This window comes from Schistocerca gregaria, chromosome 7 (assembly GCF_023897955.1).
Source record: "Schistocerca gregaria isolate iqSchGreg1 chromosome 7, iqSchGreg1.2, whole genome shotgun sequence".
NCBI classification, from domain to species: Eukaryota; Metazoa; Arthropoda; class Insecta; order Orthoptera; family Acrididae; genus Schistocerca; species Schistocerca gregaria.
Window position 1 is genome coordinate 89038068 of NC_064926.1, and position 21856 is coordinate 89059923.

Sequence of the window (21856 nt, forward strand, 5' to 3'; positions counted from 1 at the left end):
ATCAGCATATAGAGTTCACGAACGATTATCTCCTAGCGCTTTGTCTTACTCTTCAGAAGATTGACGTTGAAAAGTCTTCCATCTTCCCAAGTAAGCAGGTGTACGCCAAAATTGCAATTCTCAGAAGCCCTTGGAGCAGGGCCGAGAAGAAAATTCCGAAAATTGTAGGTGCCAACACAAAGCCTTGTCTTACGCCACAGTTCATAGTGAATGGTTTAGATGTATTACCATCGAAGATTACACAGCCATGCATATTGTCATCAATAGATATTAAGGACGACAAATCTGGTGGACATCCATTGTTTTCCAATATGCTATAGAGTCCCTCCATACCAACGGTGTTGAAAGCTTTGTTGAGATCGACAAAAGCCTCATATGATGGCACTCTGTGTTCGTGGCACTTGTATTTGCCGAAAGGTGCTTATCGTACCACTTGTGGATCTGCCAGCTTGAAATCCGCACTGCGACTCAGAATAGATACGAGCAACCAAAGTTTACAGTCTTTTCAGTACCATCATCGCTAGTTGTAACTGTCGCCTCTGTCGCCTTTTCCGTTTCATCATCGCTAGTTGTAACTGTCGCCTCTGTCGCCTTTTCCGTTTCATCATCGCTAGTTGCAACTGTCGCCTCTGTCGCCTTTTCCGTTTCATCATCGCTAGTTGTAACTGTCGCCTCTGTCGCCTTTTCCGTTTCATCATAGCTAGTTGTAACTGTCGCCTCTGTCGCCTTTTCCGTTTCATCATCGCTAGTTGTAACTGTCGCCTCTGTCGCCTTTTCAGTTTCATCATCGCTAGTTGGAACTGTCGCCTCTGTCGCCTTTTCCGTTTCATCATCGCTAGTTGTAACTGTCGCCTCTGTCGCCTTTTCCGTTTCATCATCGCTAGTTGGAACTGTCGCCTCTGTCGCCTTTTCAGTTTCATCATCGCTAGTTGGAACTGTCGCCTCTGTCGCCTTTTCAGTTTCATCATCACTAGTTGGAACTGTCGCCTCTGTCGCCTTTTCAGTTTCATCATCACTAGTTGTAACTGTCGCCTCTGTCGCCTTTTCTGTTTCATCATCGCTAGTTGTAACTGTCGCCTCCGTCACCTTTTCCGTTTCATCATCGCTAGTTGTAACTGTCGCCTCTGTCGCCTTTTCCGTTTCATCATCGCTAGTTGTAACTGTCGCCTCCGTCGCCTTTTCCGTTTCATCATCGCTAGTTGTAACTGTCGCCTCTGTCGCCTTTTCCGTTTCATCATTGCTAGTTGTAGCTGTCGCCTCTGTCGCCCTTTCCGTTTCATCATCGCTAGTTGTAACTGTCGCCTCTGTCGCCCTTTCCGTTTCATCATCGCTAGTTGTAACTGTCGCCTCTGTCGCCTTTTCCGTTTCATCATCGCTAGTTGTAACTGTCGCCTCTGTCGCCTTTTCCGTTTTATCATTGCTAGTTGTAACTGTCGCCTCTGTCGCCTTTTCCGTTTCATCATCGCTAGTTGTAACTGTCGCCTCTGTCGCCTTTTCCGTTTCATCATAGCTAGTTGTAACTGTCGCCTCTGTCGCCTTTTCCGTTTCATCATCGCTAGTTGTAACTGTCGCCTCTGTCGCCTTTTCCCTTACAGATTGTTACTATACTTGCATCTCGCATTTCTTGAGATGTTGTGCCTTCTTCCCAGCACTGCAGTACGGTTTGATGCAATGTCGGCGAAACCAAGACAAGTTTGGTGGTTTCAGCCGGTAAGTTATCACGGCCTGTACTACTGCCTAACTTTAGACTTTTGATGAAATTGACCAAAAATGTCAATTTTCAATTTAGTTTTTATTTGTCAGTACAACTCATGGACAATAAGTTCCCAAAGTTCCAATGTTGAAATCGCATCCGAAGTGCCTGAAAATTAATTAAAAATGTGACGCGGCCTCCCTGCCACGCCCACGTTTTGAAGCAGCACTTCAATACCAGCTCAGTGAACAACGATTCTGCGTATTACATTCCATCAAACGTGTGCGGGATGCATCTAGAAGGTCGTGATATACACTCTTTGGTTTTATAGATCATCTTTGGCCGATCAGAAGGTGTGTTCATGGCAAAACCTAAAATCCAAATGAGTCTCTAAATTCACTAATATGGAAACGATGCTCTAAAAACACATTTGCACCTGCTACAGTTGTCAGGTTTGCAACTTATGATGCAGTTATTGTATTTAATGATGGAAACGTCGTTAGGATGAAGGTAGAAAGAATGGGCTTCAAGATAAGAAATTTTACTCAAGACGTCCTGAGAAAAATAGATTTACAGCTCGTCTCTGCAGCTGAAAAGTCAGTTGAAGACCTGGTAAAGGAAAGAAGACAGACAAGAAGAAACCAGAAGAGAAGCCTTCAAGGGAGACGACCCAGAGTACCAATGTGGTGCCTTCTGAAGAAATGACATAAGGAAAAAAGTTACGTTGAACTTTAAATTGCGTTTCCTGTAAAGTTTGTTCTTTAAAGTTTATGTACCTTTTCGTCAGATTCTATGAATGCTAGAATTATCGAATTTTGTACACATATTTCTGTAAACCTAACAAACGTTGTCTCAAAAGAAAATTTTGAAATTCTGGATGCAAGGTGAGATATGGGGCAGAATGCTTGGAATTTTGCACGAGTTTAAAATTATACTTCAGGAATTATAATTAAAAAATTATGAAAATTCTCCTATTTGACCTATTCCAAAAACCTCGTGAGAGAAGCTTAAACATATAGAGATAAAATAGAGAAATTTTTGTAGAAATTTCTTGATACTTCAGAGAAAAAGGAATATACATTATTTTTTGAAAATAAAACTTCAAATTTCATTCAACAAAAGTTGAATATATATAATCCAAGGATTATATATGTAAATGTGTTATTTCTATGTAAAGCGTGGTACAAAATTTCATTGCCGTATCTCCCAAACTGTGTATTTGGTGCATTTTTAAAATAGTGTGTGTTTTTCATCAACGACCCCCCCTTAAGTGCGAATTCATCGAGAGTAGGAGGATCATCAAGGTCAGACATAACACATTAGTTGGTAAAGTACCCAAATCTTCTGAAGATATGTTCACCTCTTCTGAGTATAGGTTAGCATAGTGCTGCACCCATCTATCTAGCTGCTGGTTTTTATCGTTGATTGGGTCACCATTAACATCTTTTATTGCAGCATACTGCAATACATGCAACGGAAATCTCGTTTGTCTCAGCAGATCTGGATAGATTTGCAAAGGCAGGTCCAGTATCTATTTGCACAATGGCGAGAAACTCGTTGCAGATATGCTTTGCGGGCCTTGTGCTCGACTATTAGTCGTTGCTCTTTAGGTTTATTCATAACCTCTATATGAGCATTACGTTTCTTGTCTATATATGGGCACAACACACTTTCGTATTCAGCAAACCAGCCGCTTTGAGTCCTACCCTGCTTCCCAAATGTTCTAATAACTGTTTGCATCATATTTTCTTTAGCTGGATGCCACACATTTTCGGCACTCTGCGCAGTTATCAATTGCTCAGGACTCAGTTTCATCTCAACATCTTCTCTGAATTTTTATGTAGCGCATCGGCTTCGTTGACTTTGGTGTTGATCTTCAAGCTTCGAAAAATGCTCTCAGCCGAGTCAACATGTTTTGATGTGAAGTATGATGAGTTACACAGTCAGCACTGTAGCAAGTAAGGAAGTTACGGACATGACATAGGTCACATCTTCCGGTTACGATGAAGTCGAGCTGACGCCAATGCTCTGAACGTGGGTGCTTCCAAGTTACTTTATGCACGGCTCTGCTGCAGAAATAAGTGTTAGTGATACAGAGAGAAAGAGAGCTGCAAAGTTCCGCCAGTCGCTGACCATCCTCGTTCATATTTCCAGTGCACTCAAGCCAATTGTGCCATGTATTCCCAATCCTGGCATTGAAGTCTCCCAGTAACATGAGTTTATCTGATCCACGAACACTCTCCAAGCATTTCCGCAGGTCTTCGTAAAACTTTTCTTTGACTTCAGGTGGCGCTTTCACAATGGGAGCATATGCTGAAATTAATGTGAAGGACCCAGATATTGTCCTTAATTTCGAAGTTGTTAACCGTTCAGAAATTGGTTTTGGTTGTTCGCAGCAGCTGAGAAGACTATTTCGTTATGCAAAGCCAACTCCAAGCTGATGTCTTTCTCCCATTTGTCTCCCTTTACAGAAAAAATGTTATTATCTCCATGCAGGCTCCTTTCCCTAAGAAACGAGTTTCCTGTAATGCAGCCGCATCAGTGCGAAGACGCAGCAGTTCTCTGTCAGTTATGTTTCTAACATAGTTCTCACATTCCAGGTGTCAAACCGTCTTCTTGAAGTGTTGACTTTGTTCATGTGAGCTATTTTATTGTTGTCTGTTCCAGATGCCTCAGGAACCCATCTTGTATTAAGCACTGCTGGATGCTAGCTGCTCCATACACTCATAGAGGCGCAATGTGGGCGATAGACAGTCCCTTAATGACTGGGGGCTGCCCAGCTTCAGGGGAGCGATGGGCGATAACCAGCCCGTTGGCCGCTATGGGCTGTCCCACCGACGAGGCTCACCCCTGCCGCTTGCACAGAAGTCCCTCAGCGCAAGGCTTAAACCGGTAACTGCGACCCTCCCCCCTCCCCCCCCCCCCCCACGTTGTTATGCGCAACTTTGCAGGTGCAGGCGGAGTGTCCTCTCTGCAGGAACTGTATTGCCCGGGACGTAAATAAAAACCACCACTTGCACAGCGTTTATCACTTTTTCTTGTCTCGAACAACAGTTTGCACACGAGTGATGGGTCACTACATGTGGAGTAGACTGGGTTGCAAGAGTTGTCTACTTGCTCAGGTTGAGCCCTAGTCTCGCCTACGGCACTCCGGATCTTGTGCCTCCTCTGCCAAGCATAAGTGCCATACCGAACCCTCACTCTCCGCCATAGCTGTCGTTGGGGACTTCACCAACAACTTTGGGCTACGGTCCCGCTTCAGACTCCGCGGAACTGGGGTGAGAGAGGCAAGAAACTGAAAGACACCCTCAAGCATTCAGGCATCTAAACCTGATGCTGTCGTGCCGAAAAAACAAGATTTGGCCAAGGGAGGCCGACAAGAAAGAAAACAGGAGCGATCTGACACAAGTAATTGGAAGTAATGTCAGATTCGCCTCGGGTCCCGGCGGACGCCACCCGCGATCTTTTAGATGAAGTCCCATGGTGTCAATGTCAATAACACTATAAATATTCTCCTTCGCAGTTCACCAAATGCAGCATCCGGAATACGATCCTCCTATAGTACCATAAGAAAACGGTCCGATAACGATATATGGATGGCTGAGTGTGACAGAAAATACACGTTTTCGCCCTCGGCTGCTAACTGCTGATGTCAATAATTCGATAAATATTATCTATTGCACTTCCGAAAAATCAGCATCAGGAAAACACTCCTCCTTCAGTACATGAAGAAATCTGGTCCGGTTACGAGATATGCGCAGACGAGTATGGCACAAAATTCGCACTTGGCTGCTAAATTCGCATGTCAATAACTCGATAAATATAGGCCACCGCTTTTCCTCTCCCCCCCTCAAAGAAAAGCGTCCGGTAAGTACTTCACCTTTAGCAGAACAAGACAACATCGAGTCAGATTCAGCTCCGATCACTAGAGATGCGCAGCTGGGTACGGCAGAAAATTTTCGCTTGGCGCCCTTGCCTGCTAGTTTCGGATGTCAATAACTCGATGAATAGTCACTGCTGCAGTTCCCCAAATACAGCTTCATTAAAGTACTCCTTCTTCAGTGCAATACGAAGATCACTAAGCAAATTTAGTTCCGATTATGAGATACCGGCAGCTGAGTATGGCAAAAAATATGCGCTTAACGCCCTTGGCTGCTAATTTCAGAAGTTAATAACTCAACAAATACTCACCACCGCTGTTCCTCAAGTACAGTATCCGGAAAGCACTTCTCCTTTAGAACAATAAAAAACGTCAAGCCATATTCAAGACCCATTGCGAGATATCGTTAGCTGAGTATGGGTGAAAATAGTGTTTGGCGCCCTTTTCTGCTAGATTCGAATGCCAACAACTCGATAAATGTTCGCCATCGCAGTTCCCCAAATGCAGTATCCTTAAAACACTTTTCTTCGAGTACAAGAAGAATACGTAAGGCCAAGTTAACGGTCGAATTACGGATATGGCAGCTGAGTATGGCAGAAAATACGAGCTTGGCGCCCTAGGCTGCTAACTTCGGGTGTCAACATCTTCGTATTAGCTCCTAATTTTCTCGTAGCAGTGACTTTGCAAGGCATATGCTGGAAGCTTTATTATGTTTGCCCACGACACTTTGAAATGCGGCATAGAGCTCACCTCTCAACTCCTCTTTCGTGAGAGAATCACTTACCTGCTATATTCTCACGAATCATCCAGTCTTCGATATACAGCATTTGAATCCACCTGATTTCCGCGACTAAGTGATGTCCTCCGCCAAGTCACAGACCCTGCTAGCCTATCAGGTTCCGACAGCGCTGTTCCGTTAGTTAGAAGGCTGTCTTGTCCTCCACCCATCACTGTGTGGATGGAGGGATAGCACAGCGTGAGAAATAGCACACTGGAGCAAAGCCAAAATGATGCAGAATAAAGGTGGACTACGGAAAGAAATCAAAGCCTAATACATACAATTCATCGATATCGAATGATTGTATATTAATATCTCGCTGCACGAGTCCTAATCTCCTGCGCTAGAGATAAGACAGTATAACGGAGTCAGACACATGGTTTATAGCATAGCGTTTCGTGAGAAATACATCACATATTTGCAAATGGAGTATGCACCCATAACACGAATCTAACAGTATCACAAAGTTTCCAATACACTGTCCATTGAATTCAGAGGTGGTGGAGTAGGGAGAGATTTGGGACTTAATCACAGCATCGCTCATTTTTTTACGCCCACGTGCTGTTCAACAGTGGACTGGCCGTGATACAGTTTTCCATCTAGAGCAGACTATATTCACATGGGTAGTACAGATATGCGTAGTGTAAGTTATTTATTACAAGCAAACCCAGTACTTACACGCTTATCCACCACTGTACATGGAGAGCCAATAAACGAACAACTACAAGCCAGACCAAATCAATGTCAGTGTTTCCTCCAACAACTGCAGTCATCCTTATTGTCTATTACACCACTATCCGAATTGTAGTGCAACAGCGTCTAGGTGAATACCAACGGGATTTGTGGGCACTCGCCTCCTACACCGTCACGCCTTAAAAATCCACGCAGATGAATTCGAACCTGACACATTCTTTTGCTTGAGTTCACCTATTCTTGAGTTCTTAGTACTTGGATCGCTTAAGATTTCAACAAATTTCTAGTCCTACTAATGTGCAATATGTTAAGTTACTTTCAATTCAACTCTTCCCGCCTCCTTCCGAACAACTCCACCATTTACATACATCTCACATCTAAATCATCTCACATCTAAACCAAATACGCTACAAGCAGCTGCACAGTTCATGGTAGAGAAAACATCGCACCAGTATTATCGACACCCATCTGTTCAAAGCTCACACACTGATCGAATAAAAAAAATGCCTATATACTTCCATACATATCCGAATTCACCCCTATGTTTCCGGGAGAGATACATCGTCTTTCCCAGAGATATTTCTTCCGTCTGATTTTCGAAGGTAGTACACATATACCAACCAATACGTTCCTAGCTGCATCCACATGACGCTTTGGTTTCGCAGATCAGTCTCGTCACACGAACAGATGTGGGCTCACAGGATTGGTAAACAGCGACTATGCAATGTCGAGCTGTTGAGCTGATGTTACCGTTCGCACGTACGTATCATTCAACCACCAACAGGTCTATGCATGTTAATATCGGGATAGCAGCTGACAATGATTTCAAAGTTGTGTAGGAAACTGAGACTGTGTAGTGAGATACGAAGGTGGGGCCCGCTCAAGTAGCATGAAGGAAGCTACGCAGAAAATTGACGTATATATCGAGAGACAGTTGACGGCTAGGTATGACACATTCTGTCTCGACATTCTCGTCTTCGACAGCAGCAGTGCTAGGGCATCAATCTTCATTGTGCTTGGAGATGTGCTGTTCGTGATTTCCATCATTCTAAGATGAACAAAAGCACATTGCAATGTGTTATATCTACTCCAACAGATTTTTGATTGTAATAAATGTGGAATTCAAAGCATACAAAAAACAATTACTTGCGAAATACTGTCGCGTAGTTTCCAAAGGTGAGACAATGATATTTAAGTACAGTAACGCTGTTCGTGGTACTCTGCCCCACCTTTAACAAATGTTCCATTAAACAAGAGTCTCCCATGCCACATATATGCATATAGGCTCCATCCTGGTTTCAAAATGTAATGTGCTCTCGATGAAAACACAGCGCATCCACCGAAGCAGTAGAATCAGGTGCCTGTAACATACACTATGCGATCAAAAGTATCCGGACACCCGCAAAAACATACGTGTTTCATATTAGGTGCATTGTGTCGCCACCTACTGCTAGGTACTGAATACCAGCAACCTCAGTAGACATTAGACATCGTGAGAAAGCAGAATGGGGCGCTCCGTGGAACTCACGGACTTCGAACGTGGTCAGGTGATTGGGTGTCACTTGTGTCATACGTCTGTATACGAGATTTCCACACCCTAAATATACCTAGATCCACTGTTTCCAATGTGATAGTGAAATGGAAACGTGAAGGGACACGTACAGCACAAAAGCGTACAGGCCGACTTCGTCTGTTGACTGACAGAGACCACCCACTGTTGAAGAGGGTCGTAACGTGTAATAGACAGACATCTATCCAGAGCATCAGACAGGAATTCCATACTGCATCGGATCCACTGCAATTAATATGACAGGGGGGATGTGAGAAAACTTGGATTTTATGGTCGAGCGGCTGCTCATAAGTCACACATCACGCCGCTAAATGCCAAACGATGTCTCGCTTGGTGTAAGGAGCGTAAACATTGGACGATTCAAGGGTGGAAAAACGTTGTGTGGAGTGACGAATCACGGTACACAATGGGGCGATCAGATGGCAGAGTGTGGGTATGGTGAATATCATGGTGAACGTCATTTGCCAGCGTCTGTGGTGCCAACAGTAAAATTCGGAGGTGCTCGTGTTATGGTGTTGTCGTGGTTTTCAAAAAAATGGTTCAAATGGTTCTGAGCACTAACATCTGAGGTCGTAAGTCCCCTAGAACTTAGAACTACTTAAATCTAACCAACCTAAGGATGTCACACACATCCATGTCCGAGACAGGATTCGAACCTGAAACCGTAGCGGTCACCCGGTTCCAGACTGAAGCGCCTAGAACCGCTCGGCCACACTGGCCGGCGTCGTGGTTTTCATGGAGTGGGCTTGCACCCTTTGTTGTTTTGCGTGGCACTATCACAGCACAGACCTACATTGATGTTTTAAGCAACTCCTTGCTTACCACTGTTGAAGAGCAATTCGGGGATAGCGATTGAATCTTTCAACGCGATCGAGGAGCTGTTCATAATGCATGGCCTGTGGCGGAGTAGTTACACGACAATAACATCCCTGTAATGAACTAGCCTCACAGAATCCTGACCTGAATCCTATAGAACACCTTCGAGATGTTTTGGAACGTCGACTTCGTGCCAGGCCTCACCAACCGACAACGGTACCTCTCCACAGTGCAGCATTCCGTGAAGAATGGGCTGCCATTGGCCAGGAAAACTTCCAGCACCTGATTGAACGCATGCCTGCGACTGTGGAAGCTCCCAACAAGGCTAAAGGTGGGCCAACACGATATTGAATTCCAGTATTACCGATGCAGGGTCCCACAAACTTGTAATTCATTTTCAGCCAGGTGTCCGGATACATCTGATCACATAGTGTAGTTACCAAACATTTGTAAAGACTATTTAAGTAAAGCGATGTTGTGTGCGGTGCTCCTTCCCGCCATTAAGAAATGTTCCATTAAAACCAGAGTCTTCCATGTCATATACATTCATGTAGCTTCCATTCTAATTTCGAAAAGTAATTTTCTAAGAAGGAAGAAATGCCCTATAATACTAAGGAGCATGGTATCAGACGCATTAACATAGGTCCCAAACAACTAACTGTCTGGGATATTTAGGTGCAGTGAGGCAGTGTAAGGTATTCCCTTCCATAATTAGCAGATGTTCCACTAAGGCTACCGTCTTCTGCACCATATACGTCCCATACCAATTTTTTGAATATATTTTCATATCGCTAGCATTCAGAAAGGATAAGACTCGAATAGTCCTTTTCCATAGTCATAAATCAGAGCACGTTATTTTTAGCGGAGGAAGATATAAAGTTTTCTTCCAAAAGCTATGTAGTGGCACATATCCATTCTGATTATCCGAATCCATAAACTAGTACTTATCTTTAAAAGGCCATTGCAATAGTACAGCCTGATGGTCCATTTCAATGACAACCAGTTCTGCTTTAGATGCTTTTCTTTCTATTTCCGCTGCTTCCATACCAATTTCTCCTAATGTACACCATTCTCCTGACTATGACATATGTGTGCAGACTTCCAAACTGTAATGCATGGTGGATACACATTCGGACCATAACCCAACCACAACGTGTGATGGATCGGTCATAGAACCCTATCCTGGATGTAACAGGTGATGGATCAACCAACATGCTCTATCCGCCTGTATCCCGAGAGTTCCCTGTACCCTGGAGGCTATATATTGAAGACTGGATGATTCATAAGAATTTGGCAGGTAAGGAATACCCTGAAGAAAGAGGAGTTGAGATGTGAGCTTTATATCTGCAGCGAATTGACGCATGGTGCAGGGAATGGCAATTGAATCTCAATGTAGACAAGTGTAATGTGCTGCGAATACATAGAAAGATAGATCCCTTATCATTTAGCTACAAAATAGCAGGTCAGCAACTGGAAGCAGTTAATTCCATAAATTATCTGGGAGTACGCTTTAGGAGTCATTTAAAATGGAATGATCATATAAAGTTGATCGTCGGTAAAGCAGATGCCAGACTGAGATTCATTGGAAGAATCCTAAGGAAATGCAATCCGAAAACAAAGGAAGTCGGTTACAGTACGCTTGTTCGCCCACTGCTTGAGTACTGCTCAGCAGTGTGGGATCCGTACCAAATAGGGTTGATAGAAGAGATAGAGAAGATCCAACGGAGAGCAGCGCGCTTCGTTACAGGATCATTTAGCAATCGCGAAAGCGTTACGGAGATGATAGATAAACTCCAGTGGAAGACACTGCAGGAGAGACGCTCAGCAGCTCGGTACGGGCTTCTGTTAAAGTTTCGAGTACATACCTTCACCGAAGACTCGAGCAGTATATTGCTCCCTCCTACGTATATCTCGTGAAGAGACCATGAGGATAAAATCAGAGAGATTAGAGCCCACACAGAGGCATACCGACAATCTTTCTTTCCACGAACAATCCGAGACTGGAATAGAAGGGAGAACCGATAGAGGTACTCAGGGTACCCTCCGCCACACACCGTCAGGTGGCTTGCGAAGTATGGATGTAGATGTAGATGTAGATACCACTTCTTCTAAGTGTTACGAGCATACATATTATAATCTCTTACAAGTGTCTGTTGAAACAAATGAAATGAGAAAATCAGCGACAATACTAAGGTGTTTACGAGAGACAATCAGCAGCAGAAGTTCTACCTTTCGTTTTCTTGATAACTAAGAGACAAAATTCTTCCGTGAATTTTATGTACCTATAAATAGAAGGACTGACATTTTAATAGGTAGACTAAATTTACATCTACATCCATACACATACTTCACAAGCCATCGTATGGCGCTTGGCGGAGAGTAACCTGCGCCTCTACTAGTCATTTCCTTTCCTGTTCCACTAGCTAACAGTGTGAAGGAAAAAAGAGGACTCTATATGCCTCTATATGAGCGTTAATTTCTTGTACCTTATCTTCAAGGTCCTTAAGCGAAATGTTTGTCGACAGTACTAGAATCCTTCTGCAGTCAACGTCAAACGCCAGTTCCCTAAATTTTCTGAATAGTATTCCTCGAAAAGAACATTGTCTTCCATCCGTGGATTTCCATTGGCGTTCTCGATCCATTCACCCACCAATTTGGTGGGAGCCAATAGAGATGCTTCTGCAGGTAAACCCAGATCTGCAGGTTCATACACGTTTTGGATGGGGTAGTCAGCATATAGGTATTTTGCTACTGTTCACAGGGTCAGACTTTCTGACATATTTCGAAAACACATCTGAGAACATGCCGTTTTGGAAGTGAGATTAGGGGAAGCATATTGTTCATCATCTTAGTATTCACCCAACCATATTTAAGCGCCAAGTTTTGTAAGTCTGGAATCATTTGCAGCTGTCCAGCATAGCGAGCGGTGGCTTGTCGTTTGGCAGCGGTAAAGCCCCAACGTGTAGGGTGGAGGCTCATGACCTGGTGGCGGTCGTGGCATCCGTGCTCATGCGACCTGGTGGCGTCGACAGGGACAGCGGTAAATGTGGTGCAGGAGTAGAGGAGAGAGTGAAACGTGTGACGAGAGTTACCATCCATTCTGGATGCAAAATCTCACGGCGTGTGGACTGTGAACCCTATCAGAGAAATGAACCTACGTAAACTCTGCCACACTCGCCTTAAGAGTCTATGTTAACTGCAAATTACACAGTGGAATCGCTATCTCGAAATGCCATAACATAAAATCATAAGGTGGGCAATTGCAGTAATCGTACTATATAACTACCCATTGAGTCAGTAGAATAAATCGGTGCTCCCTCAAACAAAAACACAAATGAAACATAAAACGACTATTTATTATATTAACCAATTACAAAATATTTCCATCAACATACTAGGAAAAATTGAAGTTCTAGAATGAAATTTTCACTCTACAGCGGAGTGTGCGCTGATATGAAACTTCCTGGCAGATTAAAACTGTGTGCCAGACCGAGACTCGAAATCGGGACCTTTGCCTTTCGCGGGCAAGTGCTCTACCGACTGAGCTACCCAAGCACGACTCACGCCCCGTCCTCACAGCTCTCTGCCAGGAAGTTTCATATCAGCGCACACTCCGCTATAGAGCGAAAATTTCATTCTGGAAACATCCCCCAGGCTGTGGCTAAGCCATGTCTCCGCAATATCCTTTCTTTCAGGAGTGCTAGTTCTGCAAGGTTCGCAGGAGAGCTTCTGTAAAGTTTGGAAGGCAGGAGACAAGGTACTGGCAGAAGTAAAGCTGTGAGGATGGGGCGTGAGTCGTGCTTGGGTAGCTCAGTCGGTAGAACACTTGCCCGCGAAAGGCAAAGGTCCCGAGTTCGAGTCTCGGTCCGGCACACAGTTTTAATCTGCCAGGAAGTTTCAAAAAGTGAAGTTAATTGCTGACAAAAAACAAAAGGATAGGCAAGCGGAGGGATGGCTACCGCATCCTAGCGGCACATGAAATTATTAATCCACTACTACGCAACGACTAAGTTAGACACCCCAGTGGTCGATTGAATACGACATCAAAGTTACTAATGCTTGAATCGAGTTTAGCGGAGCTGTGGCGACGATGAACGTTCTATCTAAACATTAACCCTCTCCTAGTGAGCCGTGCAGCTACACACTTTCACCAGTCTGATCTGGCAGAAAGCCAGAGGACGGTGGTCGTAGTGAAGAATTAGAACCTCACTCTTCAGGACTCAGATACCTCCATCGCTACGACGTCTCGAACCAGCGACCTGTCTCCATCCACAGTCAAACCAAGAGTGTTCCATTCTCTTCCACCAGCTCCCAACTTGGCAATTTGTGCCAATCTGGCCCAAACGCCATTCAGGAAAATAGGTTACTGTTTTCTGACAATATGGTGTCAATGTCACGTCTTACAAATTGCCACTCCGTAATGCCACCAATCACTGGCCAATTCAGAGCACATTTTCCTCTCTAGTTTGTTCCCGAAATTCCTGTATGACGTCAGCGAATCAGAGTGTTAGTTAACACTTCCTAATTTCCCGAGGTACCTGTTCTCACCGTGGTTTGCCCTAACAAGGTAAGACTTGTATATTTCTGCCATAAATTGTGGTGCCCAGCAAGCACTTTACAAACTGGTGGCCTCAGTTATCTCAAGAGGCAAGTCGTACCATAGGCCCCGACTTAATGAAAAGGACCGGTAGGTTCCATCAGCTTCCGTCGGTGGCCACTTGATAGGCACAACCCAGCACAAAGCTCTGAGTGCCCCTGACACACCTGCCGCATTTAGAGCAGTGCGCATTCGTGAATTTCTCAGTATTCGCGGACTGGAACGGTTAGCCCCTTCACCGACCACCACTGAAACTTTTATAAAATACATTTCGCTGTAATAAATCAAAGTAATGAGTCTTTAAGTAGATCAACCAAGTGTCCTGCCTATCGCCAGCCCTGACAAGAGGCAGATAAATTTACTATAAATGGAAGGAGGCAAGCCAGACGGCTTTTAACCTCTGGAAAATTACTCACCATGCAAAGGGACTCTCATGATCAATTCAATTAATTAGTTGACCAATTTGATATCACTGACATGCCACCTGGTGGATGGAAACGAGGGCTGAGCACAACGAATATGATTCGCGAGTTGGAGTGCGAATCAAGTGTTTTTAGTTAGGGCGCGATCTTTTAACAAAACGTCGATTCCAATCTGTACAGGGAGAGATGACCATCGTAATAAAAGCAGTTATATTAAAGAATTTACAGAGTGATGCTTAGTATTAGACTGATATTTACAACTGATATTTACAACAAATCTCCATTCTCCTTCGATCTGGTCATGGCAACATTGTCACTGTAAAGCTTATCAGCCTCCCACAAAAGTTTTTCATTGTCAGTGAGAAACCAAACCGCAAGATTATCCCCGACGTAAAATTTGTAGTGGTTGAGATGCGGCAGCATATGATATGCGTTTTTCTGTGAAGACAATATTTGAGGCCGTTGGGCCACCTTCGCAGCAGGTCACAGGAGCGAGGAGACATTCAAAGACATCATAGACCACAAACGGGCATTAAAATTTGTGAATGTTTTCTTCAGTAGGCAGAATAATATGTACCGAGTCCGTGAAAGTGCAATCTACTAGATGTTTTGCTAAATACTCGCTTGTTGAAAAGGCACTGAGGTGTCGTAAGTAAATATGCTGTTTATGTTTCCTCATCTGGGAGCCGAGAAGGCGGGACATGTTTTTCATTTATTTTCCTCTTCAGAGAATAGCAGGATATTTACATACAGTTTACGCTCACCAGCAAATTTTGAGAAATATGTTGTTAACGGCAATATCCTTGTTCTGCTCATCTGACTTGTATTTTTCCAGGCTGTAAAAATGAAACGTTATTACGGTATTCTGCGCCTCAAATGTAGGTGCCGAAAATGTTCAGTTTTTTATCTTATCCAATTGTACACTTTGGATGATCCCAGTAATAGCAGTTTGTTTCACAAGCCAGGACTGACCATGCAAAACAAGCCTGATCATTTTTATTTTCAATATTAATACATGCCTTCTTATCAGCTATATCTTTAGGGAGATTGATATAGCTTGACCCTCCATTTATTAGATGGTAGACATATGTGTGGGTTCGAGATGTAGTATTTGGCTCCAAACTCTAAATCATGGATTTTGATACGCTTCAAATATGTTGTAGAGGCACTTACTTATTTTAGTACCTGCCTCTCCGGGTTTTTAGCGACGGGCCTTGGTTTTTGAGAAAATCGATTTTGAAGTTCATTGCGCACTTTGTATATCCGTAACATTACTTACGTTACAAGCGAATCAGGGCAGCGCAGCGGTAAAGGTTCACGGCTACCGCGCTGGAGGTACCGTGTTCGAATCCTGCTCGCGGAGTGGATTTTTGGAGTATTTAATGGCATTTGTGATTTTGCCTTTTGATTATTCGTCCAACTCCTCTATTGTGGAATATCTTGTTGCTGCACTACAGCAGAAACACTTGGTTCTTCCATTTCACAGAAATTCTCTAACACACGGCACTCGAGACGCTTTGCGAGCAACTGACGCTGTAGTTAGATGCGAACGTAAAGGAATACAACTCGCATCTTCATTGGGCGCAACTAGAAGCTGGAGTTCGCGTTATGGTTAACGGTATTCACGGGAGAGGGGGTGATAACAGGCAGAGATCGATTTGATGTAATACAAGAAGCGGCCGTTGTACGAACATTTGAACTCCAACTGCGAACCACAATCGAAATGAATATTTGAAAAAAATTAATAATTGAATATATCTTTATAATTTCGCACACCTTACACTGTTAGTTGATATTCTTTGAAATAAAAATGAAAAATTCGGTCGATTTTGAAATAAAAGAAACAGTACATGAGCAGGATTCGAACACGGCACCTCCAGCGCGGTAGCCGTGAATCTTTGGAACACTTACCGTTGCGCTACGATTACTTACGAGAAAATATGTAATGTTACGGGTATGCAAAGCGCGCAATGAACGTCAAACTCGATTTTCTCAAAAACCAAGGCCAGTCGCTAAAACCCCGGATAGCCAGGTACTCAGGATAAGTGCGACATATTTGAAGGGCATCAAAATCCATGATGGAGGGTCCCCTTGTGAGTGCTTTAGCCAAGCCTATTACTTCCATCTCGGAAAACCCACCAAGTATATTACTCGAGGGTCCACAGCTCGAAGTAGCGTTCTCGCTTCCCGAGCACGGGGTCCCACGTTCGATTCCCGGCGGGGTCAGGGATTTTTCCTGCCTCGAGATGACTGGGTGTTGTTGTGTCGTCTTCATCATCATCATTCGTCCACATTACGGTCGGAGGAAGGCCATGGCAAACCACCTCCACTGGGGCCTTGCCTAGTAAGGCGGCGCGGGTCTCCCGTGTCGTTCCCCTACGCTCTGTAAAGAAGTATGGGACTTTCATCATCATCATCATAGTACTCAAGGAGGACTCACGAAACCACCCAGCCACCAGAGACCGGTGTGCTGCGTGTTATCACGCCATTCTCACGTGTGCTGTGCACCGAACGTTCCCCCCCCCCCCCCCCTAAACATACCTCTGGCACTGATGAGACAAGCCTTCATTATCTTTGGGGGTGGGGGTGGGGGGGACAGCACAGCTGCATTTAATGGCGGGATACTGCAGATCATTAACAACCTTGAGTAGCTCCGTCTCCAGAACAGGGAGGCAGAAAACCTACACACAGCACCTTTCTGTGGATTCTTGATCCTAGTGAATGAGAATTGTTCCTCAAAGGTATCCACAATCACAAGTATTCTGATTGCGGCATGATGTTACTATTCTGATGTCCTTCACTAAAAGGACGGGAGAGAGAACTGCCGCTAGCCACAGGGTTATTTCTACTATTACTATAACTACAGGGATTGTTGATGACTGTTGCGTGGAGCACCACAGGATTAGCCGAGCGGTCTCGGACAGTGAGGCTGGTCCCGGCGGAGGTTCGAGTCCTCCCTCGGCCATGGGTGTGTGTGTTTGTCCTTAGGATAATTTAGGTTAAGTAGTGTGTAAGCTAAGGGACTGATGACCTTAGCAGTTAAGTCCCATAAGATTTCCCACACATTTGAACATTTTGTTGCGTGGTGGAGTAGGGAGGTGCACATACCTTGCGATCCGGGCAAGAATGTAGGGGAAGGAGGAGACTGTGGGTGATGCCGTGTGAGCAGACTGGGGGCAGCTGCGGCTGCTGAGGTGGTTGTTACCACAGTCCTGAGTCGGAGGAAGGGCTGACCATGGACGCCAGAGCAGAGCTGGTGAGGGGGTGGGAGTGGCTGCGGCTGCGACTGCTTGCACGGCAGTGGCTTCCCTCGCGATGTCGAGGTAATGCGGCAGAGCATGCCCCAAGGGACTGCGTGTTGTTGGCTGTTTCTTCACCGCTCCCGGTACCCGCGGCACTGCGTTCTGGATGGGTGGTTGTGCTCCAGAGAAAGAATAGCGAGAAATAAGTACCTCATTCCAGACACCGCCAGTTGCTGCAAGGAAAGAAAGAATACTGGTTATTTGCGAGCAGAACGAGTATGTATTAAAGATATCGCCCTGGCTCCGTGGCAGACCACTCAAGTGATCCGGTGACTCCTCATGGTGATGCAGCTACAACTCCATCTGTTCCACCTATTCAGGCATCTCCTCGCCCAAATCACCGTGGATCGGTCAATCGAGGTCTCGAGAGTCACCTGCAGCAGACCATATTGATTTTTTTAAAAAAAAAGCAGGCACACAAAATTAAGAAAAAAATGTAACGAACAAATGTGTAGTTACACGATAGCTGTAATGTGCAAGGCATCACAACCACTGCCCCTCCAGGCTCCTGCTCCTCGAAATCATCAACAACAAAGAATATGGAACATATTTTACATATATGATGAAATTTTTGTCTAACAGCACGATATTACACATATGCGCAGTACTATGAAGAAGAAATATATACTACTTAGAGTGCTGCTACCGCTGCGTTTTCTAGTTTTCAGCAGCCAGGTCATCAATTGTCCTCTAGACATATACTGAAACAGTAAGACGATATGTATTCAGTACTACAAAATCCTTAGCGAAAAACTTATAGTTATCGATTTTGATCCTAGAAATATGTACATCAACAAAGACTCACTGGCCACTGAATAGCAGCGGCATATTACGTATACAAAGAAGAAGATATACGCTGCTGAAGATGATGTTGCTGCTGCTGCAACCACTCCACCTCCAGCTCATCCACGTTTCGGAGGGTGTATGCTGAAGAAATAATAAGAAAACTTAACGCCTAAATATAAACAAATGCTGTTAAATCTCGACACATTTTCCGACTCTTCTTTTAGCTCCAAAATCTGAACAAACGAAGATTTGGCACTACGAAAAAAAAAAAGGTTCCAATGGCTCTGAGCACTATGGGACTTACCTGCTGTGGTCATCAGCCCCCTAGAACTTAGAACTACTTAAACCTAACTAACCTAACGACATCACACACATCCATGCCCGAGGTAGGATTCGAACCTGCGACCGTAGCGGCCGCGCAGTTCCAGACTGTAGCGCCTAGAACCGCTCTGCCACTTCGGCCGGCGTACTACGAAACTTTTTTACGAAAAAATACTTCGAAATCTGAATAGACAGCAATTTCAGACTGTGAAACATTTCTTTTTTTTACGAAAATAAACTCCAAAACCTGAACACACAGAGATTTGATACTGCAAAACTTTTTTACGAAAATTTACACTACAGGATCCGATCTCGTGCTATCAAATTGAATATGCGCTTACCTGGTAATTCCCATTCATGCGACAATCTGGGACTCTAGCCGCCACTGGCACAGCTGCTGTTGCCGCTTGATAAATGCTTGATGTTGCAGGCATACTAATGATTAACGCACACACGAGTGAGTACAAAACAATGGAGCAGACCTCGTCACGGTCGATAGCAGCATGAGCATGAGGTGGAGGGGGTCGCGTTTATTTAGCTTCACTGTTTCAGCATTAGCCAGTAGGAGTGCGGAATTCTGAGGAGGGATAAGAACCACATCTGCGTGTTGGGACACGTCGGTTCACGCGCAGACTTCAGAGAGAGAGCGGTGATGGTTTCCCAGGACTTGTGCTCCGCGGTCGCTTGCAGCCAGAAGCAGGCGCTCGAGACGGCTTATCGCGTGCGTGGATGGACCCGCAGCCGTGCGCTGGCTGGAGCAGCGGCGCAGCAGGGCGGCGGTGCGAGAAGGTACTGAGGTTTCGAACACTTTATTTACACTACTGGCCGTTAAAATTGCTACACCACGAAGATGACGTGATACAGACACAAAATTTAACCGACAGGAAGAAGATGCTGTGATATGAAAATGATCAGCTTTTCAGAGCATTCACACAAGGCTGGCGCCGGCTGCGACAGCTACAACGTGCTGACATGAGGAAAGTTTCCAACCGATTTCCCATACACACACAGCAGTTGACCGGCGTTGCCTGGTGAAACGTTGTTGTGATGCCTCTTGTCAGGAGGAGAAATGCGTACCATCACGTTTCCGACTTTGATAAAGGCCGGATTGCAGCCTATCGCGAATGCGGTTTATCGCAACACTGCTGCTCGCATTGGTCGAGATCCAATGACTCTAAGCAGAATACGGAATCGGTGGGCTCAGGAGAGTAATACGGAATGCCGTGCTGGTTCCCGACGGCCTCGTATCACTAGCAGTCGAGATGACAGGCATCTTATCCGCATGGCTGTAACGGATCGTGCAGCCACGTCTCGATTCCTGAGTCAACAGATGGGGACATTTGCAAGACAACAACCATCTGCGCGAACAGTTTGCAGCAACATGGACTATCAGCTCGGAGACCATGGCTGCGGTCACCCATGTCGCTGCATCACAGACAAGAGCGACTGCAACAGTGTACTCTATGACGAACCTGGGTGCACGAATGGCAAAACGTCATTTTTTCGGGTTGGGCTGTTTGGGAAAGCAGACCAGACAGCGAGGTCATCGGATTAGGGAAGGACGGGGAAGGAAGTCGGCCGTGCCCTTTGCAAGAAACCATCCCTGCATTTGCCTGGAGCGATTTAGTGAAATCACGGAAAACCTAAATCAGGATGGCCAGTCGCGTCATTTTTTCGGATGACTCCAGTTTTTGTTTACAGCATCATGATGGTCGCATCCGTGTTTGGCGACATCGTGGTGAACGCACATTGGAAGTGTGTATTCGTCATCGCCATACTGGCGTATCACCCGGCGTGAAGATATGGGGTGCAATTGGTTACACGTCTCAATCACCTCTTGTTCGCATTGACGGCACTTTGAACAGTGGACGTTACATTTCAGATGTGTTACGACCCGTGGCTCTACCCTTCATTCGATCCCTGCGAAACCCCACATTTCAGCGGGATAATGCACGACCGCATGTTGCAGGTCCTTTGCGGGCCTTTCTGGATACAGAGAATGTTCGACTGCTGCCCGGGCCATCACATTCTCCAGATCTCTCACCAACTGAAAACGTCTGGTCAATGGTGGCCTCGCGACTGGCTCGTCACAATACACCAGTCACTACTCTTGATGAACTGTGGTATCGTGTTGAAGCTGCACGGGCAGCTGTATCTGTAGACGCCATCCAAGCTCTGTTTGACTCAATGCCCAGGCGTATCAAGGCCGTTATTATGGCCAGAGGTGGTTGTTCTGGTTCTGATTTCTCAGGGTCTATGCACCCAAACTGCGTGAAAATGTAGTCACATGTCAGTTCTAGTATAATATATTTTCCAATGAATACCCGTTTATCATCTGCATTTCTTCTTGGTGTAGCAATTTTAATGGCCAGTAGTGTACTTCCGGTGAGTTACGTTGACGTAGATTTCGTGACAGTATTCCTTGAATGACCAGAAAAAGCGCCCAAAATGGTGTAAATATTTCAGACGCTACCCTGTCACCCACAAAATGCTTAAATAAACAATATTCCACACTCTGCAATCAATTTCCCGACAAATTATTTACATAAATAAATTAACTGTATTCCGTACACTTTCTTGAATCCCACAGATTATTAAAAAAATATATATATTCCACAGCCAATCGATCATTTCCAGAAATGCTGGGGCAGTATCCACCAGTAGGATGCAAGGAAAGTCCCACACATAAGGATTTATTTAATTAGTAAATCAGTTTGGCAGAGTGGAGGGGGACTAGGGAAAGTGGCATAGAATTGGATAATAGGTTAAGGGGAGGGGCGTGCTGGGGATTTCCGAGAGGGGAGAGCGGCAAGAAAAAGTTGTTCACCACTCTCATTCATTTCATTTAGAATGAATGTACAGTCGTTTGATGAGTCAGCAGCCAAACAGCTGGTGTTATGTTGATTGTTCATCTATTCCTGATATATGCAGATTGACCTGATTCATCAATGCAGAATCGGTAACACCACAATGTGTAGAATAGTAATGGAAGTTGGTA

General features: G+C 44.8%; 1 protein-coding gene across 1 annotated transcript; it reads right to left on the minus strand.

Annotated features, from left to right (window-relative positions):
- Positions 1–468: 468 nt before the first annotated feature.
- LOC126282300 (uncharacterized) lies at positions 469–17789 on the minus strand. Its single transcript, XM_049981954.1, has 2 exons — positions 17558–17789; positions 469–1574 (listed from the first exon to the last, which is right to left on the minus strand). Exons 1-2 carry the CDS (start codon positions 17787–17789, stop codon positions 469–471), a joined length of 1338 nt encoding a protein of 445 aa, XP_049837911.1.
- Positions 17790–21856: the final 4067 nt, after the last annotated feature.

Excerpts from the sequence above, each read along its gene's own strand:
- LOC126282300 (XM_049981954.1), bottom strand. The coding sequence starts at position 17,789 with ATGCTCTGCCGCATTACCTCGACATCGCGAGGGAAGCCACTGCCGTGC. Across the intron at positions 1,575-17,557 it reads ATTCTTGCCCGGATCGCAAG|AGGCGACAGTTACAACTAGC; the intron begins GTATGTGCACCT and ends AAAAGGCGACAG.